At 39.9% G+C, this 24,350-nt stretch overlaps 1 protein-coding gene across 1 annotated transcript in view; it reads right to left on the bottom strand.

Moving 5' to 3' along the window:
- The window catches only part of CACNA1G (calcium voltage-gated channel subunit alpha1 G), a 787,437-nt gene that overhangs the window by 223,546 nt on the left and 539,541 nt on the right, over positions 1–24,350 (bottom strand). Inside the window, exons 24-25 of the mRNA XM_086930846.1 lie at positions 3,811–4,003; positions 2,048–2,098 (exon numbers count right to left, since the gene is read on the bottom strand). Coding sequence (XP_086786972.1) covers positions 2,048–2,098; positions 3,811–4,003 — 244 coding nt within the window. The remainder of the gene's footprint in view (positions 1–2,047; positions 2,099–3,810; positions 4,004–24,350) is intronic.

Here is a 24,350-nt window from a genome sequence, read left to right as displayed (position 1 = left end):
AACAAATTTTATAAATCTGTTGCGAAAAGGCTTTTTAAACATTTGATAAAGATTTTTATGTCCAAAATTCCTCGAACTCTGTCCTATGGGATTGAAAACATCCCTTTTAAATATTGGTCAGTAGTACAAAGAAACAGAGGGGAAAATATGTTGCACCTACCGCACAAGTTCATGATCTGTAGAGTGGTGGCCGTTTAATCATCTGCACTCTAGAAAGGGCTCCCTGGGTGGGTTTTAAAGGATTCATAAAAAATATTTTTAAAGATAACCTGACAGAAGCATTAGCTAAATTTGAAATTCCCTTAGAATACTCAAATACTTGGAATATAGACACTAGAAGCTTATGCTAAAAAGAAAAGGGCCAGATATAGATCTTGGCGTATGGCTATCTCCATCACAACGGTGATGGATATCCCATCCGCTGAAATAGAAATCCTGTAGGATATAATGGGATTTATATTTCGGCAAAAGGGATATCCGAGACCGTTGTGATGGAGTAACCCGCCCACCAAGATCTAAATCAGGCCACAAGTCTCACCAATCATTTTAAATTGGATAAATTGCACTGTACAACATTAAAAAGTTGTTAAATTATTTGAAACACAGCATTACTGGGAAAGATGCAGCCATATTTAATGATGGCCTCTGAGTACTGTACTAGAAGAACTATGCATTTATTGAGAGTTTACAGACTGTCTCTTATTACACTAGTAGGGGCTTGAAGCGGTATTATCAATGAACAACATGTTTGTCCTCTTTTTTAGCAATCACATACAGGGTCTGAATCACATTGTCTTAACATGTAACTATTTTCAGCATTATCACATGAATTTTCAGTTCTCCCACTACTGAAAAAAACTATGTTACAGTATGATCACTTCTTTAAAATGTTTTTGAAGATATTTAAGGCCACTGTTTCACTACACAGTTGCACTTTACTTGCTCAATAACCTGTCTCTTTTATTTGATGTATGTTTCTATTATATATTGTTCACTCAAAAAGGGGGCTAAATCAATAAAGTTTGACTGATATACTCATGCTATCTATGAGTGCTCATTACATTTTCCCACACGTTTTCCTTCAACAACAAGCCGTGCAAGTGTGATTCATCTCTTGGTTGCTGAAAGAATTTATACTTAGGGATTGCCTTACAATAGGAAAGTGGAATATGTGGACATATAATGCCTTTCCAGGACAAAGCATCACCCTTGCTTAAGGAACAAATGCATTTTCTTTAAGTAACTGTTGATGTAAGTCTCTGCTACAGCACATATGCTTGAGTGGTAACAACTCCTCTTTTTAAATGCAGATAAAGATATTATTTGCCGAGGGTTGCAACTGTCCACTAAGGCATTTTGGAGCACATGTTATTATTAACAAATAATGATGAAACAAAGCAAAACCTACAATTACAGGCTGAAAAAATGAAGAGTACGTTTGCACTCAATAAACAGAAAACTAAAGGCAGGGTTGAACATGAGAGAGCTGAATGCTCAGTCTACATTATCAATTTATTACAGCTAGGCCTCCTAAGACAAGCTATCCTGGTTGCTTACCAGTCTGCTATACCGCTGCTGGCATTAGCTTGGTCTACAGTTGTGCCTTCTTCTAAGGAGATCTTGAACTATCCTAATCCCAAGATACAACAATAAATGCCATGAGGAGCATCACTAGATCCACATCAATTTCTACACTTTAATCCCTAGTACAGGGATTTTTTAATTTCCTGACTTATCAATCGAGCAGAATTTATGTTTTTTATTAACTTAGATAAACAGCCGTCAAACTGTGATTTGATGATCAAATTAATAATCAATACAAATACAAAATAGAGACAAATGGCATGCCAAAAAATTAAGATATTACAGATATTTATACTATGGAAAAATCTGCTTCACGGCAGCCAAAAATGGAATACGTGTGCAATGAAGTAAACAAACAAGACTTCACACACAGTTTAGTGGGACGCCTCACATCAACATCGGACAGCAGTTAGTTACACAACACTGCCACTGAACTCAGACGAGACGTAAGACTTCCCAGTACCTTCTACTGCACTGGCTGAGCTGTCCAGCATTACATCATCCAGCATTAGATCTAAAGGAATGAAATGATATTATTCATCAAGCAGTATGAACATCACCAGCACAATCTCTCCTGGCCTGCTACTCTAGAGTGTACAAGCTGAGCAACGATGAGGCATTCTTCAATTCAGTTTTTGCCAGCTAAGGTTAGGATTTCACTTTGCTACAATGCCTAAAGACAACCATTTAACTTTTGCAGATGGTCAGGATTGCTCAAGGGCTAGTCATAGTCCTTAAATCTTCCTAGTACCCCAACATTTAATTGGGGCATGCCTGGAGGCAGACCCAAAGCCATTATATGGTGAATGAGGAGTTTTAACACAATATTAATTAATTTGTATTTGAGTGCATACACGTTTCTTCCTCTGTTCACTATCCAGTGCCATATGATCTGTTACCGTTTCTGAACAAGATATATCATGGGCTCTATGTTTATTAAGTAACATGGAGGAGGAGTCCTGATTTAAATTCCCCAACTCAGATGGGATTATTCAAAGCCTACTTGGAGTACTGGGACATGCCACACAATATTGGTATCAATGGTATACAGCTTAATCAATTAGGCTGCATAAATGATGTTTTAAATTGAGAATTCATCCTATTGTTTTGAACATTTTAAATATACTTGACAGAATTTAGTCTCAGTAATTTATTAGTTTGCCATCAGTGTTGTATCTTTTCAATTCCATCCGGCAGAAATGCGTCTGTATTAGTTTCCCAGGTTCCAACAATTTCATTTCTGAGAACCAACTTGTGGATTTATACATAATTCAAGGCTCACTGCCACTTTATTAGATTATTTAATGTATTAGATGTAATTAGCGCAAACGCTGCAATCAATGGAGATATTAGGAAGAAAGAATGGAATATGGAATCAGATAAAGGCAGAAGCATGAGGCGTGGAAAGATGAATTTATGGAATAAATGAGGAACAGCAGATGTTAGCAAGAAGAGAAAGCATGAGAGATGAAGAGTACCTCTGACCTCTGACCCCTTACCCGAATAAACGGTCCTGCTTTTGTACAACTAAATCTAACATGAAAAGAAAGTTCCTTTTTCAAGGGATCCAACTCGTATTTTTGAGTCTAACATATTTACTAATGTTTATTTTATTTACATTGAACTCTGCCATAATTCTAAAACATTAATTAGATTCAGCCATTTTCAAGGTATGTTTTCACAATTTATCTGTATTTCTCAAGTAGGAGCATTGACACATGTATAACTGTATCAGGAAAGGGCGCTATGCTTTTATTACATCCTTGATACTAATGAGTCAAACTATAAATTAAGTTAGGCTAATTATTTAATACATAGCATAGATGTATTCGTTTTTAAATTAACAAGGAGTGTAATAAACCAAATAGAGAATACACTCAGCAACAGCAGCTGTAGCTTCACACCATTAATGGTTGCAAGGCCTGGCCATGCTGATCTGAGCCATTGTCGCTATTTGTCTAAATCTACGGTCTATGTAAATGCTACATGGAGCACTACTTTTCACTAAGGGTACATAAATTGACTATTGGAATCATGCTGCCACAAAGAAAATTCCGTGGCTCATTGCTCAATCTACAATGCTAAATTTTGCTCATGCAGGTTCCTGATTTGTCATGCTTGGGAAGAGAACCTTCCCCAGGCTCAAGGCATGGGCTTGTGTCATAGGTCAAGCAGGACTCAGAAAGATGTGGAAAGACTACCGACCAGCCCGCTCTTTCTCCTTACTCCTTCTCTTTTTCTCCATCCGACGAAGCCTCTTCTCTTCCCGTCTCTTTGCCTCTTCCTCCTCTTGATGTTGTCGGCATTTATGGAAGTTTTCCACCACTACCCCCACAAACATGTTGAGGACAAAGAAGGCCACAATGAGGAGGAATGAGATGAAGTACAGAAGCATCCAAGGGTTGTAGTTCATGATAGGCTAAAACGACAAAGAAAGGGGAAGTCCATGATCAATGCACATTACTATTGGAAAATCACTGCTTACTCAGACCAAAAACCTTCTGACTTCTCATATAAGCAGCACACTACTGTAAGAATGCACCATGACCACTCCATGTCTCATAAAGCCAGGTTCGGATACAGGTGGCTCAAGGCATTTCTCTTCCAGACCCCATAACTGTTATACATGCAAGCTATTTGTAGGGTTAGGAAAAGGCAGCTGGAACATAATTAGGAAAATTAATATCTACTTAATAATACATCATTGCTCCGTAACCCTCTGAATTTGTTGTATTTTAGATGGAATATGCTATTTCATTTTAACTTGTTAAACTTGAATATTTGTTTGGATATATGCTATATGTGCTATCATGAAATATTATGTTTTACGTTATTCTAATATACGTCATCAGTTAATATATATGTCCTGTTGTTCTATGACACCCTGGATAATTGCATTTCAGCGTTCTTGAAGACCGTCGCATAGAGTGGAGTGAAATGTTTCATTAAATATAAAAAGAGGGCTTGGTCTCTTTAATGGGCATGCAGGTTCTAGCCGCTTCTCAATAATCTTCGGCTAGTTGCTGTGAAGGCCTAATCCTGTTCTAATTAGGATTGATATTCAAGTAAATGAATACATAAACTTGGTTGAGCAGGCCACGCCTATGCTTAGCTGGAATACTTTGATCTCAAGGTCATTATGCTGTTTCACAGAGCTTGTTACATTCATTTGGGTGTCAGTAACATCATGATGACAATGTAATCTAAGAGGCTTGGTCAGACAGACTGTCTAGATATCCCATGGCAGTAGATGGGTCATGAATTAAATGAAACAATAACCTTAATCCTAATAAAATCAAAACCTGTTGACTGCTCTGAGGAAACATCTAGTCACAAGTACTACTCCAGAAGGTCACTATGTTACTGAGCAGGCAGTGAATAACATAGTTCTGTTATTCACAGCCTGTGGTACACCATATAGGTGACAGGTAACCCTTTGTAGGCAGGATTAGTGTAATGGATTAGTATTGATGGAACCATGCCTGTCACTGTCTCATTGTGCAGGTTCAAAATTTTGTGAATAGGCCCTAGTCAATTAACTGTTTATAGATAGGGGTGTTTATTATTAAAACATTGCAGTGCATGCTTCAAATGCAAGGGCACTTCTCCATCCACCTCTATTTCCACAATGCTCCTGTTGTAGGTCTTGCAAAGCATCTTCCAGCTAAATGGTCCCTCAGTGCCCTTGCTTTCTCACAAACTCTATTGCAGATATATAAACACAGATAACTGTACTGGGTCCTTCCCTATTTAAACTGTAATAAAACTGTAATAAAAGAAGACCTCAAGCAAGACAGAAATAAAATAAACAACACCAGCAATACCGTTACTTGCCACACCACCCATATTTAAATATTGGGAATGTTACTGGAGTAACCTATCTAGTGCAGATCACTCTCAATCAACATATTCAACATGGATTAAAAAAATCAGGACACAAAGACAGAGAACCCACATCTTGTAATGGCAACTGTAACAGAAATTTCAGTTGACTAACAATATGAGCCTTAGGGTTTGCGGCACTAACTGCGTCCACAGACTCAAAAAGGACGACCAGAGAAAAAACTCCCTCATCCACTGAAATGCATTTCTTTTTATTTTTTACATTTGGATCCGCAATCTGCCCTCAAATTTGGGTTTGAGAACAGTTACCAAATTAATGGTGTATATATTTCTATAGCTTTTAACCCTTTGAAGCCCACTTGACTTTTTTTGTAAAACTAGTTTCTCGAAAACTGCTGAAATGATTTACAGCCCTCCATGGAAAGGCACTCCTCCGAGTAAAGTTGTAGTTTCAAACAAAGCTTGGGGTACTTCTGCTCAGCATTTTGTCTTCAAGGGAGAGCAAAGATTCCTGTGGGAGTTTCTCACCGCTTATTTGACTCCTTCTTTATTTTCTTGCCTTGGATACAGCTGCTCGAACCTTACCATACATGACCTAATCCACACGATTGTTTTGGAAATTTTCCTACAGAAAGTGTGTCAAACTTATTAGCAAAACTAAACCAGCTTTCCTTAAGAAAGTCTGACCTAACCATAACTACACCGTTGCTATCACTCTGTAGTAAATATGTGTAGATATGTGTGTGTGTGTATATATATATATATTCACTGAAAAACCATAGGTTTCACACCAGTTATAGTTAGCTGAACATTTTACTCATACAAAACCATTGAAATTCCCACGTTATAGTTAGTTGGACTCACTATAACTCGCGCGCTCGCAATCCACTGCTGATGATGTCACATATTACATCATTCATGACATGGCCAGTGACATCACTGATGACATCTCAAAAGACATCACTGATGACATCACTGATGACATCATCCAGTGAATCTGTGTTTCTGTAAAGTTAAAATATGTTTTACGTATTGAACAATGAGTGTATGTATGAGTGTGTAGATTAATGATTTAGTAGGTGCGTGACTGACTGTATGAGTGAGTGATTAAATGTGTCTTACTGAATGCATAGGTTAGTGACTAAACTGTGCATCATTATGTCTGTTGTTGTGTAAGCTGCTGCATGTGTTGATTAGTAGCTATATGAGTGGCTATATGGGTTATTAATTGGTTGCCCAAGTATTTGTATATGAGGGTGAGTATGTGTGGGGGTGGCTGGAAGGTGTGTGACTCTGTGCATAGATGTGTGAGCAGTTGATTCACTTGGTGTATGGGTTCAAGAGTGCCTGTGGAAACAGCTGTATGGGCGGTTGACTGTGTGCATGGGTGTGTTGGTGAGTGAAGGGATATCTCAGTGCTACATGTCCAAGTAAGTACATATGTAAAACACAGTGCATGTGAGAGTTGGCATATATTAATGACTATACATGAGAGTCTGTGTTTGCGTAAGTGACTGTATAGATCAATTTGTACTTGTATCAGTGATTGTAAAAGAGAGTAAGTATGTGTTAGTATATGTTTGAATAATTAAGGTTATGTGTGTATAACTGTATAGATGAGGAAATGGGAGTGTGATTGATTCTTTGCATGACTGACTAGGTGTGTGAGTAACTCCATCGATGAGTGGCAGTGTGTGAGTATCTCTATAGGTGTATGAGTGCATATGATAGTGTTGTATTGATGAGTGACTGTATGTATGAGTGATTGTATGGGTGTATGAGTGGATGTGTGTGTAGACTTAGGAATCAGTGAGTGCGTATGTAGTAACTGGTATTGGTGTGTCAATGGTTTCTGGAATGGTAGTCTGTATTTAACAATGGATATATCAAAAGTTAGATTAGAGTGTGAGGAGGTGCATCGTATTATCACATGAATGATGTCATCAGTGATGTAATTTGAGATGTCATCAGTGATGTCATTTGAGATGTCATCAGTGATGTCACTGACCATGTCATGAATGATGTAATATGTGACATCATCAGCAGTGGATTGTTTGCGCGCGAGTTATAGTGAGTCCAACTAACTATAACGTGGGAATTTCAATGGTTTTGTATGAGTAAAATGTTCAGCTAACTGTAACTGGTGTGAAACCTATGGTTTTTTCAGTGAATTTCAAAGGTTTTTTAAATGCTAATGCCTAACTGTAACAATTGTGAAACCTATGTTTTTTTTAGTGAAATGCAAATGTTTTTTAAATGCTAATTCCTAACTATAACGATTGTGAAACCTATGGTTTTTTCAGTGAATTTCAAAGGTTTTTTAAAAGCTAATTCCTTACTATATCGAGTTTGTAACCTATGATTTTTAAAGTGAATTATTTTTTTTAGTAGCTGTTTTTATAACTATTAGTTATTATTATTTTTTTTCTAAAATTAATTTTTCAATGTATTTTTCATGTAGGTTATTTTTTTTCATCATTTTGTCTTGGAGCGCTCAGGGTGCGCGCACTAGAGAGCTTACCCGAGAGCGCAGAGAGAGCGGTATTCCCGCGTGCGAGGAAAAAAAAAGTTTGTATTTAAAATAAAAAATAATGCAAGACATTTAGTGGCATACTTATAAAAGTAATATTTTTGATTTTAAATACCCGTATTTTAACTTTAAACGTATTTCCGAAAAGCTAGCAAAACGTCATTTAGGCGCACCGTGTAAGCGCTTCCGTAAGAGCCTACGTTCGTGCCGCGTAAGCGCCCCCGGAAGCGCCTACGTTCGCCCCGGAAGCGCTCCGGTGCGCGCAGCGTAAGCGCGTCAAGTCATGTGACATTAATATAACACTTTTCATTGGTCCGTTACAGCTTTTTTTTACAACTAATGAAAACCCCACCCATTTACTTCACTACCTCTTTCACTTTGGAGAGAGCAAAACTTGTTCCCTGTTTCTCTTCATTACTTTAGAAAGAATGGCTGCAAGACCACCAGCAACAGTGAGGACTCTGATGGGTTTATCCAGGAAGAAACTTCTCAGCCAAAGGTGAAGGAGCACTTTATCTGGATTTTTTTTACTATTCCACCAGGAGAGAAAAAGGTTAATGCTCCAAAAGTGGAGTGCAAAATTTGCCAAACTGTTTTATCATGGGGTGACCCTAGAAGAAAATATAGTTTTGGCAACTCAACAATGATCAGGCATGTTCAAAGGCATGTTCAAAGGAGGCACCCCCAGAACTATGCCCGGGAGAGTGTCAGAGACCTGGCATGTAATCCGCCAAGAGATGGCGCCACTACTTCCACCGGAGGAAAAACATCATCGGGGAGAGGAAGATCAGTGGAGCTGATTCCCAACATTCAACAGCGACATCAACATTCGTTGTAAGCAGTGTAATGAACTGCTTTGTGTTGGAGAGCAGAGTATCCTCCTGATTGTTCGCAAAAGGGAAGAACACCGCTGCCCTCCCCAGCCCTAATTTTTCCCCTTTTTTTTGCTCCTGTTGAGCAGTTTGGCATGACCTATTTTTGTTTTTGTTCTGATAAAAATACCAAAAAATTAAAAAGGTTCGGAAAAAGAAAAAAAGAAAAAGAAAAAAGAAGAAAAAAAACAGTTCTTTTTAGAACTACCTCCAATTCTCCAAAAAGAGCTATATTCTTTATATATTGTGAAGGAGTGAGTGAAGTGGTGAGACCCAAGATGGCGGACTCTCCGGACTGTTTAGAATGTTGACAGGCATCCGACAGCCAATCATCTTTCCGCTTGCGCGCTCCCGTAGCGCGCCGGGTGCGCTCCCCGGTAGGCGTACCAAAACAGGTTTTGGGACCCCTTTTTTGTTAGCCCCCACTTCACGAATCCCCCCGAAACTTTCAGGGAAGGAGCGGAGCGGAGCTGGCCAAAATGTTTGAAAATTACACGCAAATTCCTCAACTGGCGCCAAAGTTATTCCCAATAGAATGTTGCGGATTTCCTATGGTAGCTAGGACCTAACTATAACTACCTACTGGCGACCGCCAGTAGGTAATATATATATATGATTTGTGAATTAAACAGCACTGTTTGATATTGGTGACCTCCTCGTTGTATCCTGAGAGCGTGTTTTATGAACTTTTGTTTGGATGCATGAGAGCATATATATATACATATATATATATATAAGTAGGCTAAAATGCGTCATGGCAGGCATGCTGAGATCTCAATAAAAATACTCACTTGCACAAACAGCCGGGTCTGTTATCGTCTGTTCCAGTGTTTTCAGGAGATTTGTGATTGTGGGAACTTTTGTGGGATAACCTTTGGCATATATGTGTGTGTATATATCTATATATATATATATATAGATATATATATATATATATATACACATATATATATATATATATGTGTATATATATATATATATATATATATATATTCGGCATAAGGCGTCCGTAGCAACAGCATGCAGCAGCAGCAAAGTAGACGAGGCAAACCCGATTTCTGTGGATGTGGTAAGTTTTATTTAAGTAAATCCCTCATCACCACTCCGCCATGACGCGTTTCGGTGCACACAGCACCTTGATCACATGACCCACCCATACAGCTGTTTCCACATGTACTCTTGAGCCCATATACCGAGTGAAACAACCACTCAAACATCTATGCACATAGTCAAACACCTCCCACCCACCCATACACACACTCAGGCACCCATACAAATACTCAGGCAACCAATCGATAACCCATATAGAGACTCATGTAGCTACTGACCAACCCTTGCAGCAGCTTATACAACAACAGACAGACTGATACAGACATTGACACAGTTTAGTAACTAAGGGCCATATGTTTCAAGCAAATTCGCATTCACAAAGGCCGAAATTCGCAGAATTTCGGCCTTTGCGAATGGGAATTTGCTAAATGGTATGTATAAAGCAAAATCTGGTGCAAAACAAAGACTCGGAAAATTTGCGATTCCTTATTTTACAATTGCATTTAAGGAATCGCAAATTTTGTGATTCCTTAAATTCAATGTATGAAGCAAAAAAAATTTGCAAAATGTCCTTAAGGAATCGCAAATAAGCACCAACTTCTAGTTGTTGGTAAGTTGCGAATTCCTTGAAAAATGCAAATTTTTGTATTTTTCAAAGTGCCATGTGACGCACATACATGCCCTTAGGGCATGTATGTGCGCCACATGTTCACCCATGCATATTTCAGGGGTGCAACAGGGTGTCCTTTGGACACCCCTGCACCCTTGAAATTATTCTCAATTTGCGATTAGCAAATTGCGAATCACAAATTGAGAATAACTTCCCTTTCATTCTTATGGGCCTCCTGGCCCATAGAAATGAATGGGAAAGTATTCCTTAATTGCGATTCGCAATTTGCTAATCGCAATAAAGGAATTTTAAAAATATACATACCTATTTGCGATTCTCAAATTGCGATTTCTTAAAAATCGCTATCTGAGAATCGCAAATCAGGTTGATGATACATATGACCCTATCTCATGTATTCAGTAAGACACATGTAATCACAGACTTAAACAGTCAGTCACGCACCGACTAAATCCTCCATCCAGACACTTATACACCCACTCATTCTTCAATACACCTTGGCATATATATAATACATATTTAAACTTTAAAGAAACACAGAGTCACTGGATGATGTCATCAGTGATGTCATTTGAGATGTCATCAGTGATGTCACTGACCATGTCATGAATGATGTAATATGTGACGTCAATAGCAGTGCATTGCGGGGGCGCATGTTATAGTTAGCTGTACTTACTATAACAGCCGGATTTCTATGGTTTTGTATGAGTGAAATGTCCAACTAACAATAACGTCCCTGCAACCTATGGTTTTTTTTGTGAATATATGTCTAATATATATGTATATATAATTTTGTTTTCACTTGAAAACCAAAGGTTACAGGGACGTTATAGTTAGAAAATATAATTGAAAAAACCCTGGAAATTAACTGAAGAAACCATAGGTTACAGGAACCTTATAGTTAGGCACAGATTTCGCTTTTACAAAACCAGTGAAATTGAGCAGTTATAGTTATCTAAGTTAACTATAACTTACGCCGCCATAATCCACTGTTCATGACCTCACATATTACATTACTCATGACATATATATATATATATGTATTATCTACTAGTGGTTGGTATAATTAAGAAGTAATTTCCATAGGAAGAGTGTTTTTATATATATATATATATATGTATGTGTATATATATATATATATGTATGTATATATATATATATATATATATATATATATATATATATAGTTATATATATATATATATATATATATATATAGTATATATATATATATATATATATATATATATATATATATATATATATATATATATATATATATATATATATATATATATATATATATATATATATATATATATATATATATATATATATATATATATATATATATATATCAAATGCTCTGCCACTTCTCTCACGCTCTGGAGTCACACCAGCCAGGATACGAAGTACACAGACACGGACCAGTTAAGTGCTTGCGTTTTTTATTTCCTAGTGCAGGGTAGTCTCATGACTTTTCGGCTATGTTTTTTTCAGTGAATTTCTAAGGTTTTTTAAATGCTAATTCCGAACTATAGCATGTCTGAAACCTATGTTTTTTTCAGTGAATTTCAAAGGTTTTTTAAGTGCTAATTCCTAACTATAACATGTCTGAAACCCATGTTTTTAGTGAATTTATATATATATATATATATATATAAATTCACTGAAAAAACCATAGGTTATAGACCATATATAGTTAGGAATTAGCATTTACAAAACCTTGAAAATTCACTGAAAAAACCAAAGGTTATAGACAATATATAGTTAGGGATTAGCATTTACAAAACCTTATTTTACTCACACAAAACCAATGAAATTCGCATATATAGTTAGTTGCACTAACTATATATCGCGCACCCGCAATCCACTGCTGATGATGTCACATATTACAGCATTCATGACATGGTCAGTGACATCACTGATGACATAACTGTTGACATCATCCAGTGACTGTATGTTTCTGTAAAGTTAAAATATGTCTTACATATTGAAGAATGAGTGGATGTATAAGTGATTTAGTGCATGAACACAGAAGAGGCATTCTCGGTCACTCCCCTGCATATTCTTTTTATAGCACTCCCTCAGATGGGCTGTCCTGTATGGCTGCTATGCTAAGGCATTCTGGGAGTTGAAGTGCCCGAGAATTTATAGTCCACAGATGGAGGCACTGCATTGTATTTATTTGTTTATTTTTGACATTTTTAAAGCGCACTGTTACCCGGAGTTCTAACCACTGGGTGGCGCCAGAGTGCAATTCGAGAGGGAGAGAGCTTCACGGAGGAGTAGAGATGAGGTTTGGAAGCTGTGGCGGTGGCGGCGTTCTACCGGGGGCTGAAGCTGATCTGAGAGCCGTTCCCAGGACACTACCTAGCCGCCACCAAGCTGCCACCAAGCTGTAAGCTGTAAGGTGAGCCAAGTGAAAGGCAGAGTGAGCAGTGCGGCGTCGTAGCGCTACCGACACCAAGCACCAAGCAGAGGGACTTTGCAATGTGTGCACTCGTGGTGGCATCTTGAGGCACAGTGGGGTGTTGTGAACCTTGACCCGCATTTCGGAGCTGCGCTGGGAGAGCAGGTGAGAGCAGGTGAGAGACGCTCTCGGTACATGCAGTGCAGTGTCTCCGGAATTTTGAACTTGATGTTTATAACCTCAAACACTTATAGAGGTATTTGACGAACTGTTCATGGAGCAATAACATTAAGAGCATTTTCAGCTCTTCTCTTGTTTGTTCATTTTTTTGTTTATTTTGGGGCTCTGCATTACACTGACTGTCCCTAGAGCTGTTGAGAGGCTCGGATTGTTCTAGGATAAACGCGAAGGAAGCAAAAAGTACTGTTCCCAAATGCTAATCTGGACTGTGTTGGAGCCATGCTACTGAGCAGAAAGAGACTGCATTTGTGAGATAAACTAGACTCCCTGCACTGCTCTTTTGCTCTATTGCTTTGCCTCTACTAAAGACTGGTTATCCCGCAATCACTGCAATGTGGTTTCCCTGTCGGCAGCTGCGCCAGATCCTCCTAGTGTTGTGCCTGGTGCGGTGTACGAAGTGGCTATACGGCAGGGGAGCGAAGGGTGCAGAAGGGCTTGGGAGGGCGTGTGGACTGCGTGCGGACTGCGCAGTCTGTACCACCAGGCTTGAGTTACCTTGTGAGCACTTTGCAGTAAGGGATTTTGTTAATACTTGTATTGCCTGGGCAAGGGAGACACCTAAGGTCCAAGAAATAATAAAGCCCAAGAGTAAGACAAAGTAAAAGATCAAGATAAAAAATAAAGACAAGTCAATAAAAACCTTTTGCTGGTTATATCATGAGGTCTGGGAAAGTGAGGAAGGCTCCAGGGGATAAGACTCTAGCTATACGAGGCACTCGCAAACGAAAAAGACTGGAAGAACAGAATGCCAATAAAGCAAAAAGTCTTATACAAAATCCACTGATCTCACCAATCGCCTCACTGTTTGAAAAATCAATCCAAAACAAAATTTCATCATGCGCTCGATTCCAGTACTTGAAAGACCCCGGGGATGTGGTGTTTTCATCAACGGAAGGAGTCCAGGGCCTTTTAACACCGATAGAGCCCACAACTGAGACCCAGTAAAGGGTCACTCCAACCAAAGCCTCCTCAAACTTTTTTGTGACTCCTAATAATCCATCGAGTGATATAAGTAAACATACTGTTCAGAAGGAGAGTTTATGTAATAAGGAAAAATCAACAGGAGTTTGGAAAAAAAATAAAGAAGTCACAATAGTAGCATTGGTTCACAATTCCCCGTTGATCAAACCAAAGACATCCTTAAACCCGCAGGCCCCAGATCTGTCAACAACTGTAAGACTGAGTCAAACTCTTCCGGATTTAACAGAGCCTACAGCTTTTGGGGAAGCCTACAGCGCGGGTTCAATGGAAGTGGCCTGTTCTAGTTACAAAACAAGCTCATTGTCAGACAAGGACGACTGGAAGGACATGTCGGTTGGGTCCTTCCCAGGAAAAGGGGAGTCAGAGGGGGGAGGAATAACCAAGAGTGTCACGGAGGTCAATCATCCGGCAGACGAGGGGCACATGGAACATCTACAGAGACCAATGGGTGCCAGGGAGTCTGAGACTTTATCATCAACGAATAATACATATCACATAAACCACAAAGATCCAACTAAGGAAGAACCCATGACTAAATCGCAAATGGACTCGGCCTTTGTGAATTTGGTTGCCCCTCTTCTAAAAATCTTGCAAACATCAGTAACAACTATGACAATGCAATCAGATAAATTGGACATCCAAATCGATCTAATGAGCATAATTGCAACCAATATTGCCGGGATAAATACAAAGCTGGACAACTTAAATAGCCTAATATCAAGAGCTCAAGCCCACACGTATCAGGTACAATCCTCCTGTTCCTGTGGCCCCGTTTTGGACAAACTGCATACTCTCCCAGTCATCTTAGAACAGATTTTAACCCTAAACCAAAGACTAATTAATGCAGACGAGACGCAGGTTGGTAGGACCAGTGCCAAGCCTGAGAGAAACTTGCAGGTCGATGAAAAGACTACAAAAGTGACCAGTACCAATGAGGTTAATATGGCTCTGGCTAAGACTAATACAGGTGATGTCATTGACATAATAGTTGAGAACGACGCCGGAAATAATGAGACCACAAAGCCAACGGTAACCAAGAGACAAAGGAAAAAAGAGAGGAAAGCCAGAAATAAGAAAAGTGGGGTTATTCCAATCAAGGATAGTAGATTATATCCAGTCTTTTCGAATTTGAACCAATGTTTGCCAAAATCAACTGGTAAATCTGAAAACTACACTGAGTTAATAGCAAGTAATGAAACAGCTAAAGGAGGTAAATCAGTGTCAAAAAATGCTGATAAAAACCTCCAGAAATCCGACACACTTACTAATTCTAAATCTGTGGGAAAAATACAGCAAACCGAGACGGTTGGCATAAATCATCAACCCATTTTTACACCTAAAAGAGGATGCAAATATAACGATAATCAGAGCACGCAGCAAGAAGCAAATTACGACATCAACCATACTGAAGTCATGGTTCCAGGTTCGGATAAGGATGCCAAGAGGGGTCATTTACAACCTTGTGGGAGTATAGTGGAAATAAAATCAATAATACCACAGGTGGATGTTCAGCCAATAGAAAAAAATACTGTCCCTGAATGTCTAACTAACCTCGCACAAATGTTAAACCATAGTGATGAGGGTCTAAAGGGAATTCCAGCTCCATCGACACAACCAACAACGGACAGGGCAATCATAATCAGAGAGGGTCCATCCAATTACAAAAGTTATGGATTGAATGTAGACCCAAGCTCCCCGTCGCAGAGACCAATAAGACAGGGCGTAAAGAACTTAGAGGTTGGTCAGGTAAATACGGAATCAGTCATCCCGCCAAGGCCGCTTAATCACAATGCCAGTGTTGAGCTGAATAAAGTAATTTGGTCACCAGAGTATAAGTCCCAGGGAACACATGACATACTAAATAGGAGTAATATTCTGAAGTTACTGACAGAATTTGATGACCTAAAGGAAATCAACACGGCAGATCTTGAGCAGGTACAATTTTTTAAAGGCCCTAATGAAACATCAGCAGAACATACTCTGACAACCTGGAAATCAACGGATATAGCAGAAGCAATCATGAGGAAAGTGGACATCTTTCAATTGTGGGGTATTAAAATATCTTATCAAATTTCCCCTCGATACCCGCCGCCATTGAAGAGGTTGTGCGGAGTAAAAGTTACTAGGAAAATTGACGATACACATGTCAATCAAAAGAAACCAGTTTATTCAATTCTATTTAATGCAAAGGGTAGAAGCGAACCACCACCATTACAGGAAGAACTAAAACGGGCAAATGACGAATCACAGAGTACACTAGACAATTGGAAATGGCTCCCTGGTATGCTAAATGCAAAAAAGCAGGTGTGACCGTTCAAAACTAAACAGAAACAAGACTCTAACAAGGATATACATCTAGTTTCTTGGAATATTGCAGGTGCTAAGAGACTGCTGGAAGGGGGGCTTCCTCTGAAAGAATGGCATGGTTGCGACATAATTGCGCTACAGGAAACCTGGCTCCAAGAACATATAGCACTTGCTGGGTTCATTCATTATAATGTAGCAGCAGAAAAATGTAAAATCTATGGCCGTGCAATTGGTGGCCTTTCTGTATACGTATCCTCATCACTAAAAATTAATTCAGTACAATTACAATCACCGGATCCCAGTATTCAGTTAATCAAATTAACAGATCAAAGCAATAACTGTAACAAACCAACAATACTGGTTAATTATTACACACAACCAAAAATCAAGGCGAAAAAGCTAAAGAATGAGACATTGTGCAAAGTCATAACGGATCTACGGTCTACTGATCCACTTTCCAACCTCATACTAACGGGTGACTTTAATTCCAACCTGATTTTAACACCTATAGACGATGATAAACTACTATCTGATAATATCTACTGGGGAGTCCCCCAACAGTGGCAAGGAGGTGCTGGTCCACGTAAAGACAGTCTAGCAATCCAATTAGTGACTGAATTGGAGTTTCTGGGATTGAGAGTATTGAACGGGAGATACTCCGAAGATCAACCTCCCAGGAAAACATACTATGGCCATCATTCCCAAAACACGTTGGACTTTACAATGGTTAGTCTGTCATTAATCCCCTTGGTGATCAATTTTAAAATAGAGTTTACCCTGTTGAGCGACCATGCATTGCAACATAGCTATTTCAACTTGAATAAGGAAAGATTGCAACCGTCACACTTACCAGAAGGCCAGTTAAGTACTGCTAATTTGAAACGGATAAGCTGGTCTAACACAAATGATCACGAATGGTTCACTACAATGAAGGACACACTGATTGAGATAAGGAGTTCCCCAATGAACGCTATCCAAAAATGGTCTCTTTTTCTGCAAAAATTAAAATCAAAGATGAAGCCGCCTATTATGAAACCTGATCCTGATGGACCAGGGAAAAAACTCCCGAAAGAACTACAAGACCTGCGAAGACAGCTTAGAAAAACTCAAAGGAAGCTACAATCGGCAAATCATGGTCCAAGCCAATGGGCCATTTTTAGGGCTCAAAGAAAAGAATACAAAAACATGATCTGGGAATATAAAGATCAACAAATGACAGCTTTTGGTTAAAACTAATCTATAGCTCAAAACTACAGAATTCTAACATTTTCTGGCAAACAATAAACCAACTAACAAGACCTTGTAACGTCCTGAGTTCTAATGTGCAGGAATCGGAGTGGGCAGCATTTCTGGCATCTAAATTTTCGGTCTCTCCGGAAAAAACACAAAGTAGTGGCCCATGCTCTAAAAATCAAAATAAACTGTGTTATGTACAAGAAAAAGAAGGTAAATCGTTGTTTAGAGACCATAGCGATTTAATAAACTCGACCCCTAAGAATAATCCATATACGGCGGAAGAAATAATTAAAAGAATCAAAAAAGGAAAAACAAGTGGGGCGCCAGGCCCGAATGGCATCCCACAAGCGGCGTATAAATATGCTCCGGAATTCTGGGGGCCTTGCCTGGGGGAACTGTTCTTAGACGTACAGAACATGAACCAAGTACCAGAGAGTTGGAAAGGATCAATATTTACGCCGATTTATAAAGGTGGGGACAGATCCTTAGCAAACAACTATCGTTTGATAGCATTGCAGGACATCGAGGCAAAATATTTTGCTTCTCTACTCTTGGATGATTTGGTCGCATGGTCTAGTGAGAAAGAACTGATTCCCCTAAATCAAACGGGGTTCAGGAAAGGGATCGGAACAACAGCAAATATCCTATCCATAACTATGATCGCGGAGAAGTGCATGAGTAGAAAACAGGATCTGAACATGTGTTTTATAGATCTTCAGGCGGCCTTCGACAGTGTGGATCGTAATCTGCTGTGGGCGAAATTGAGATCATGGGCAATTCCTGAGTGTATCCTAAAAGGTTTGTTGCTATTTTATTCTGAAACTTGGTCTCAAGTAAAAATTGGAGATGGATCACGACTGTCGAGAAAAGTTCCAACAACCATCGGCCTCAAACAGGGGTGTGTTCTTGCGCCGCACTTATTTAACCTCTTCATCTCAGATCTCTCTGCGAAATTGAACCACTGCAATGCCCACCCACCAAAACTTGGCGATTTACAGCTCACGCATTTGGCTTATGCAGACGACATTGTCCTCCTGAGCCTAACAAAGGTGGGGTTAACCAGATTAGTAACGGAACTGTCGGACTTCTTGATGGCAAACAAGTTGTCATTAAACATTTCAAAAACTAAAACCATGTTGATTACTAATCGCCGTGGATTGCATCATGATATATGGTTAAAAGGAAAACCTCTAGAGAAAGTCTCGGTTTACAAATATCTGGGATTCTATATAGATGACAAACTTAACCTAAAAGAACAGAAGAACTATCTGACACAAAGAGCGGGTGCTCTGATATTTGGACTAATTACTTTGGCAAAAAAATTGGAAGGGCCATCACTCAAACCCCTTCTAACCGTAATGGCAAACAAAATCCTCCCAACCCTGACCTATGCAAGTGTGGCAATGCACGGAAAGGATGCCGACCTACTAAACATCCTGACAACTAAAATATACAAAAAAGTATTACGTCTCCCACGCACGACATCACCAGCACAATTGCGACTTGAATTTGGACTAAAAAACGAAATACCGGGGAGACAATACTCGTATATTAACGTCTGGTATCAGATCAAGCAAAAAGCAAGTAATAACAATCTGAATACCTACCTATGGCAAGAGTTTAAATCCCAAAAGAATTCCAAAGCAAATCAATTTCTCATGCAAGCTTTGGAGACAACTTGCTCAAAAACCCTATGGGATAATAATCTGTCATTTGTTGTCCTAAAACAGACCCTAAATAAAGTGGCCAAACTTCATTCGTTAATCTTGGACAAAGAAATGTTCTCCCATCGTTCGCATTCATGGGCTGTGATAAATGGCTATAAGACATTGACAGCTGCAAAATACCTGGAAACAACTTATTCTATTTTTATTAAGAAAAAGCTGATGGCGTTGAGACTTGGGGACTTTCCCACACGAGCAAATGAACCTGCCTGGAAACTGCTTGACGACGTTTTTTGTCGACTGTGTGGTAGCCCTAAAGAGGATCTAATACACATAATTTGTCACTGTAAGATGCTATACAAGGAACGGTCACACCTAAAGGAAAGTTATCGGTCCATGAAACTACGAACATGTAGATCAGCCATTATTGGAAGCCTGGATACTACTGCTCCAAGAATACACTGCAAGCTGGTGAAGTTCTTGCAGGCATTTGAGAAACGTATAAAAACAATATGAACAATTAATGCTTTGAATTTTTTTTTTAACATTGGTACATTTTTTTTTTAGCGACAAATGTATAAATTTTATAACTATGTGTGACATTCATCAAATTGTTATGGTTTTAATTAACTAAACAATAAAGTTTAAATTTCAAAAAAAATTCTGTTACCCGGAGGTGTCCTGGCGCTGGGTGATCACCAGTGAGTATGTGAAAGAACATTAGTGAGTAAAGAGCCACGTCTTGAGGGCTCTCCTAAATGCCAACAGGTCATGGTACTGTCTGAGGCTCTTTGGCAGTGCGTTCCAGGCTTTAGCTGCACCCACCAAAAAGCTCCTGCCCCCCCAACGCACTTTCCTCACTCTTGGGGCTATCACCAGCCCCTGCTCGGCTGACCTTAGGGATCTTACAGGCTTGTACCAGTGGAAGAGCTGCTTCATGCATTGGGGGCCAAGGCCGTGCAGTGCCTTAAAGATCACGCAGAGTGCTTTGAAAACTATTCTTTTTCGAACTGGTAGCCAGTGTAGCTTCACCAGATCTTGTGCTGCTGAGGCGAACTTAGGGGTGCCCATGATCAAGCGAGCTGCCGCATTCTGCAGGATCTGGAGTTTGTTTAAGAGTCCCTGTTGGGCATTCAGGAAAAGGCTGTTGCAGTAATCTAATCGGGACAACACCAGTCCTGTTACCACTGTTTTTCTGTGTTCATCTGCTAAAAACGGCAGAACTTTACGAATGGTTTTTAACACATAGTGGGTTGAAGAGGATAGTGCATTAATTTGTGGTTTAAAAGACAGCGACTCGTCCTTGAAAACACCCAGGTTTTTTTACCTTCGCCACCGGTGAAGGGGGGGTCCCCATTTCCTCTGGCCACCAACTTAAGGACCAGAAGTTGTCCTTGGACACAAAAAGAAGCACTTCCGTCTTTGCTGAATTAAACTTGAGACAATTTTGTGCCATCCAGTTGCTTACCTCTTGCATACAGCCTCTGAACCTGTCTGCTGTGCTGTCAGTTCCACCCGGGAGCAGTGACACCACAATCTGCGTGTCGTCTGCGTACGATGTGAGATTAAAACCAAAGGATCGAATCACTGGCGCTAGGGTTGAGACATACACATTAAAAAGAGTCAGAATCAAGGAAGATCCCTGGGGAACTCCGCAAATAAGCACAAATGGGCGTGATTCAAAGTCCCCCAGGGCCACCGTCTGAGTCCTGTTAGAAAGGAAAGCCTGTAGGATCTTCAATGTACTGTTATTACCAGGCCTGTTTGGGTTTCTGCATGAGGACCCATCCTAAATCCTGCAGTTCGGCCCCACACAAGAAGGCTCAATGAATATCCAACCTAGTTGGTGGGGCGATAAGGTCCTCTTGTGTCCTGAGGACCTCAGGACAGAAGTGGACTTCCTCTTCCAAACAGCAGTGCACCAGAGCTGCGTCTGCAGTGTGGTGTAAAAAGGGGCATGGCCTCAGAACACCTCTCTGCAAGGCAGCCCTGTGGAGCTTACTGGAGGTACCTGGTGGTCTAGTTGGCCCCCAGGGACTCTCAGGTTTCAAGGAACTTAATCCCCGAACTTCTAATGCACCTGAGGGCGCGTTTGCACAGTGGTGGAGGGAGGGGGCGGGCCTGATATAATAAGTTAGCAATCCTGCTGTGTGAGACTTACTGGAGGTAATAAAAGGGGTAGTTGGTCCAGTTAGAAATAAGCATTTAAAAAACCTTAAAAATTCACTGAAAAAAACATAGGTTTCAGGGACGTTATAGTTAGTTGGACATTTCCCTCAGATAAAACCAGAGAAATTTGGCTGTTATAGTTAGTAGAGCTAACTATAACTCGCGCCCCCGCAATGGAATGCTGAAGACAACACATAGTACGTCACTCATGACATGGTCAGTGACATCACTGATGACGTCTTAAATGACATCATTAATTGAAGCCTTGGTTTAAATTATGGATTCTCGAGGAGGATCTCTCGACATGCTTTGTACTGGACAGGGCACACTGTGCATTGATCCTGAGGCCTCTTCCAGGCGCGGCACACGAGTGATTATGATAAGACTCTGTAACTATGTAGCTAGGGGCGTGATCCTTAAGAAATCCCACCAAACGTCAGTCATCCCTTGTAACTTAGTCAAAATACTTATCTTTCTGGACTATATGACCAAAGACAACAACAACAAAAAACCTGAAGTTAAGCAAGTGTTATGAGCTATGCAACTACAATATTTACAACTATTTCTGACCAAACTAAAAAGCCTACATGAAGGAAAATCATTATTCTTTGACAGTTCTGAGTTAGCATGGGAATGGGTAGCTGAGCAGAAAGCTATTAAAAAAGACTGTCAATGGGCCACAACTGGCAAAAGACCTAAAAGGCAACATAGACCAAAATGCTCAGAGTGACAGAAGGTGTCCATGCAGGATTAGGAAGCAGGTACGCTAAGAAAAAAATAAGAATTAAAACGATGGAGGGAACTCCATCAATGATCTAGCAATGAAGATGATCCACACCTCTCCTAACAGCCACTCAGCCCTATCATGCATAACTCCTTTTTTATTGTCCAGTTATGCTTTTTACATGGGGTACACCCAAGGGACAACAGAAGTTCATTATACATATACTGTACACGGATAGCACAATTTAACAGATTTGCACAATATGGGCATGCAAGATGATGTATGAACACCCGTTTGCTATTGATCAGTTTGGCAGGATATAGATAGGGCCACTGGAATTGTGCGGCAGGGGAGGGACAAATTTTGTAGCAGGGTTGACTAAATTATGAGGCAAAAAATGGCAAATTATGCAGTGCAACGCAGCACACTTTGCCATAGTATTACTTCATTATTTTGTCATTTTAACTCATGGTAACTCTGTCCGGACAAACATTTCACCTTATTAGTACCAGTTTAAGACCCAAATAGAGGGTTAAGCAGCTGAAGGATGGCCAGTCAACTGAAGAGCTTTCCACTAAGCAGAAACACTCGTCACCACACTTTTAGTAACTTTTAATCCATTAAACTAGACACAAATTATTTTTGTTAAAATCTGCAGATTATTCAGCAGATGATGGATTGTGTGGCAAATCCATAATTTAGTGAAAACCGCCACAGTCACAGAATCACATAATTCCTGTGTCCCAGGCTATAGATAACATCCCAAATCAATGCTCCCCATAACTGTTGTGAAAACTCTTTTGTTACTTCTTTCTTTATTTAATTTTTCATTGTTGTATATTGTCATGAGGGTGACAGATACTTCATATTTGGAAATATGGAGAGGTGGGAGTTGGGATTTAATTGAGGTTGGTTTTCCAGGTTGACAGCACATCACCAATACAGGCCGGAGAATGTAGCATTCTACCCGCCGTGACTGCAGTAGTTGGGACCTCTGATTATGGCATGATTTCCTGGAACATGAATGCATTGACCGATAAATGTAAATGCTTGGAGGTTATGTGCATATGAAGAAACTTTCCACTAAGGCGCTTCTCATGAAGGAAACTTGCCTACTCGGCACTAATTGTGCTTTTTAGGGTAGATTTGGTTATAATACATTTTATCACTCAGGGTAAGTCACGGCTTGCAGGGGGTGGCTATCCTTTACACTAATCCTTTCTGATGGTGGCATCAGAAGTACACAATAGCCCTCTGGGAAGATTAACACAAATCACAGGACTACTAGTCAGGGAGACCTGGACAATAATTAGTGCCTATCCCCTTCAATGCACACAGACAAAACCTAAGAGAGCTTTCGTATTTGCTACTTGGGGCACCATTTGAGACTAGAAGTGGGCTGAACACGTGATATTTCACTCCGCAGAATTCCGCAGGTTTACAGAAAAACTCCATGAGATTCCACAGAATTCTGCCAACAGGTGGAAAATATGCAGTCTGTGCTGCAATTTAGCGGCAGTATCACAAGCAGCGCTCAAAATAAGTGCCAACATCACCATGTGTTGTACCAGAGTGTGCAGCCATTCAAGTTGATTTTGCTGCAGATCGAGTAGAAAATCTACTTGAGCTGCACCAAATCTACTCTGACTGCTCACAAACCCTAGTGACCACCTGTGTTTGAAAATTTCGCATGGGGATGCCAAATCTTGCTCAAGCTCACCATCTCGGAATATTGTGGAGCCTTGTGGGAAAACAATTCTGCCATGCAGCAATTGGAGGAACTTAGCTAGAACACAGCATTGAAAGAGTATCGCGGAGTGACCGAAATTTCACCAATGACATGGGCAGAATGCAATATTTTGCCAACTCCTACTTGAAACATTAATCCTGGGTTGGGGTTTTAATACAGTTATGGACACACAGAGGGACACTAGGACAGCAACCACTCATAAGAGATCAACAGTATTATCCAATTGGTTGGCCTTGCTGGGGCTGATTGATCTTTGGTGACGGTGCACCTGCATAAGTCTGAATTCACTTTTTATTCACACTTACACCAATCTCACTTGAGACTAGATTAATTATTCGTTCCAGCCGTAGAGCCAGCAG

The sequence above is a fragment of the Lissotriton vulgaris genome, chromosome 7, assembly GCF_964263255.1.
Source record: "Lissotriton vulgaris chromosome 7, aLisVul1.2, whole genome shotgun sequence".
Classification (NCBI taxonomy): Eukaryota; Metazoa; Chordata; class Amphibia; order Caudata; family Salamandridae; genus Lissotriton; species Lissotriton vulgaris.
This window is presented reverse-complemented; position numbering and strand designations above follow the sequence as displayed.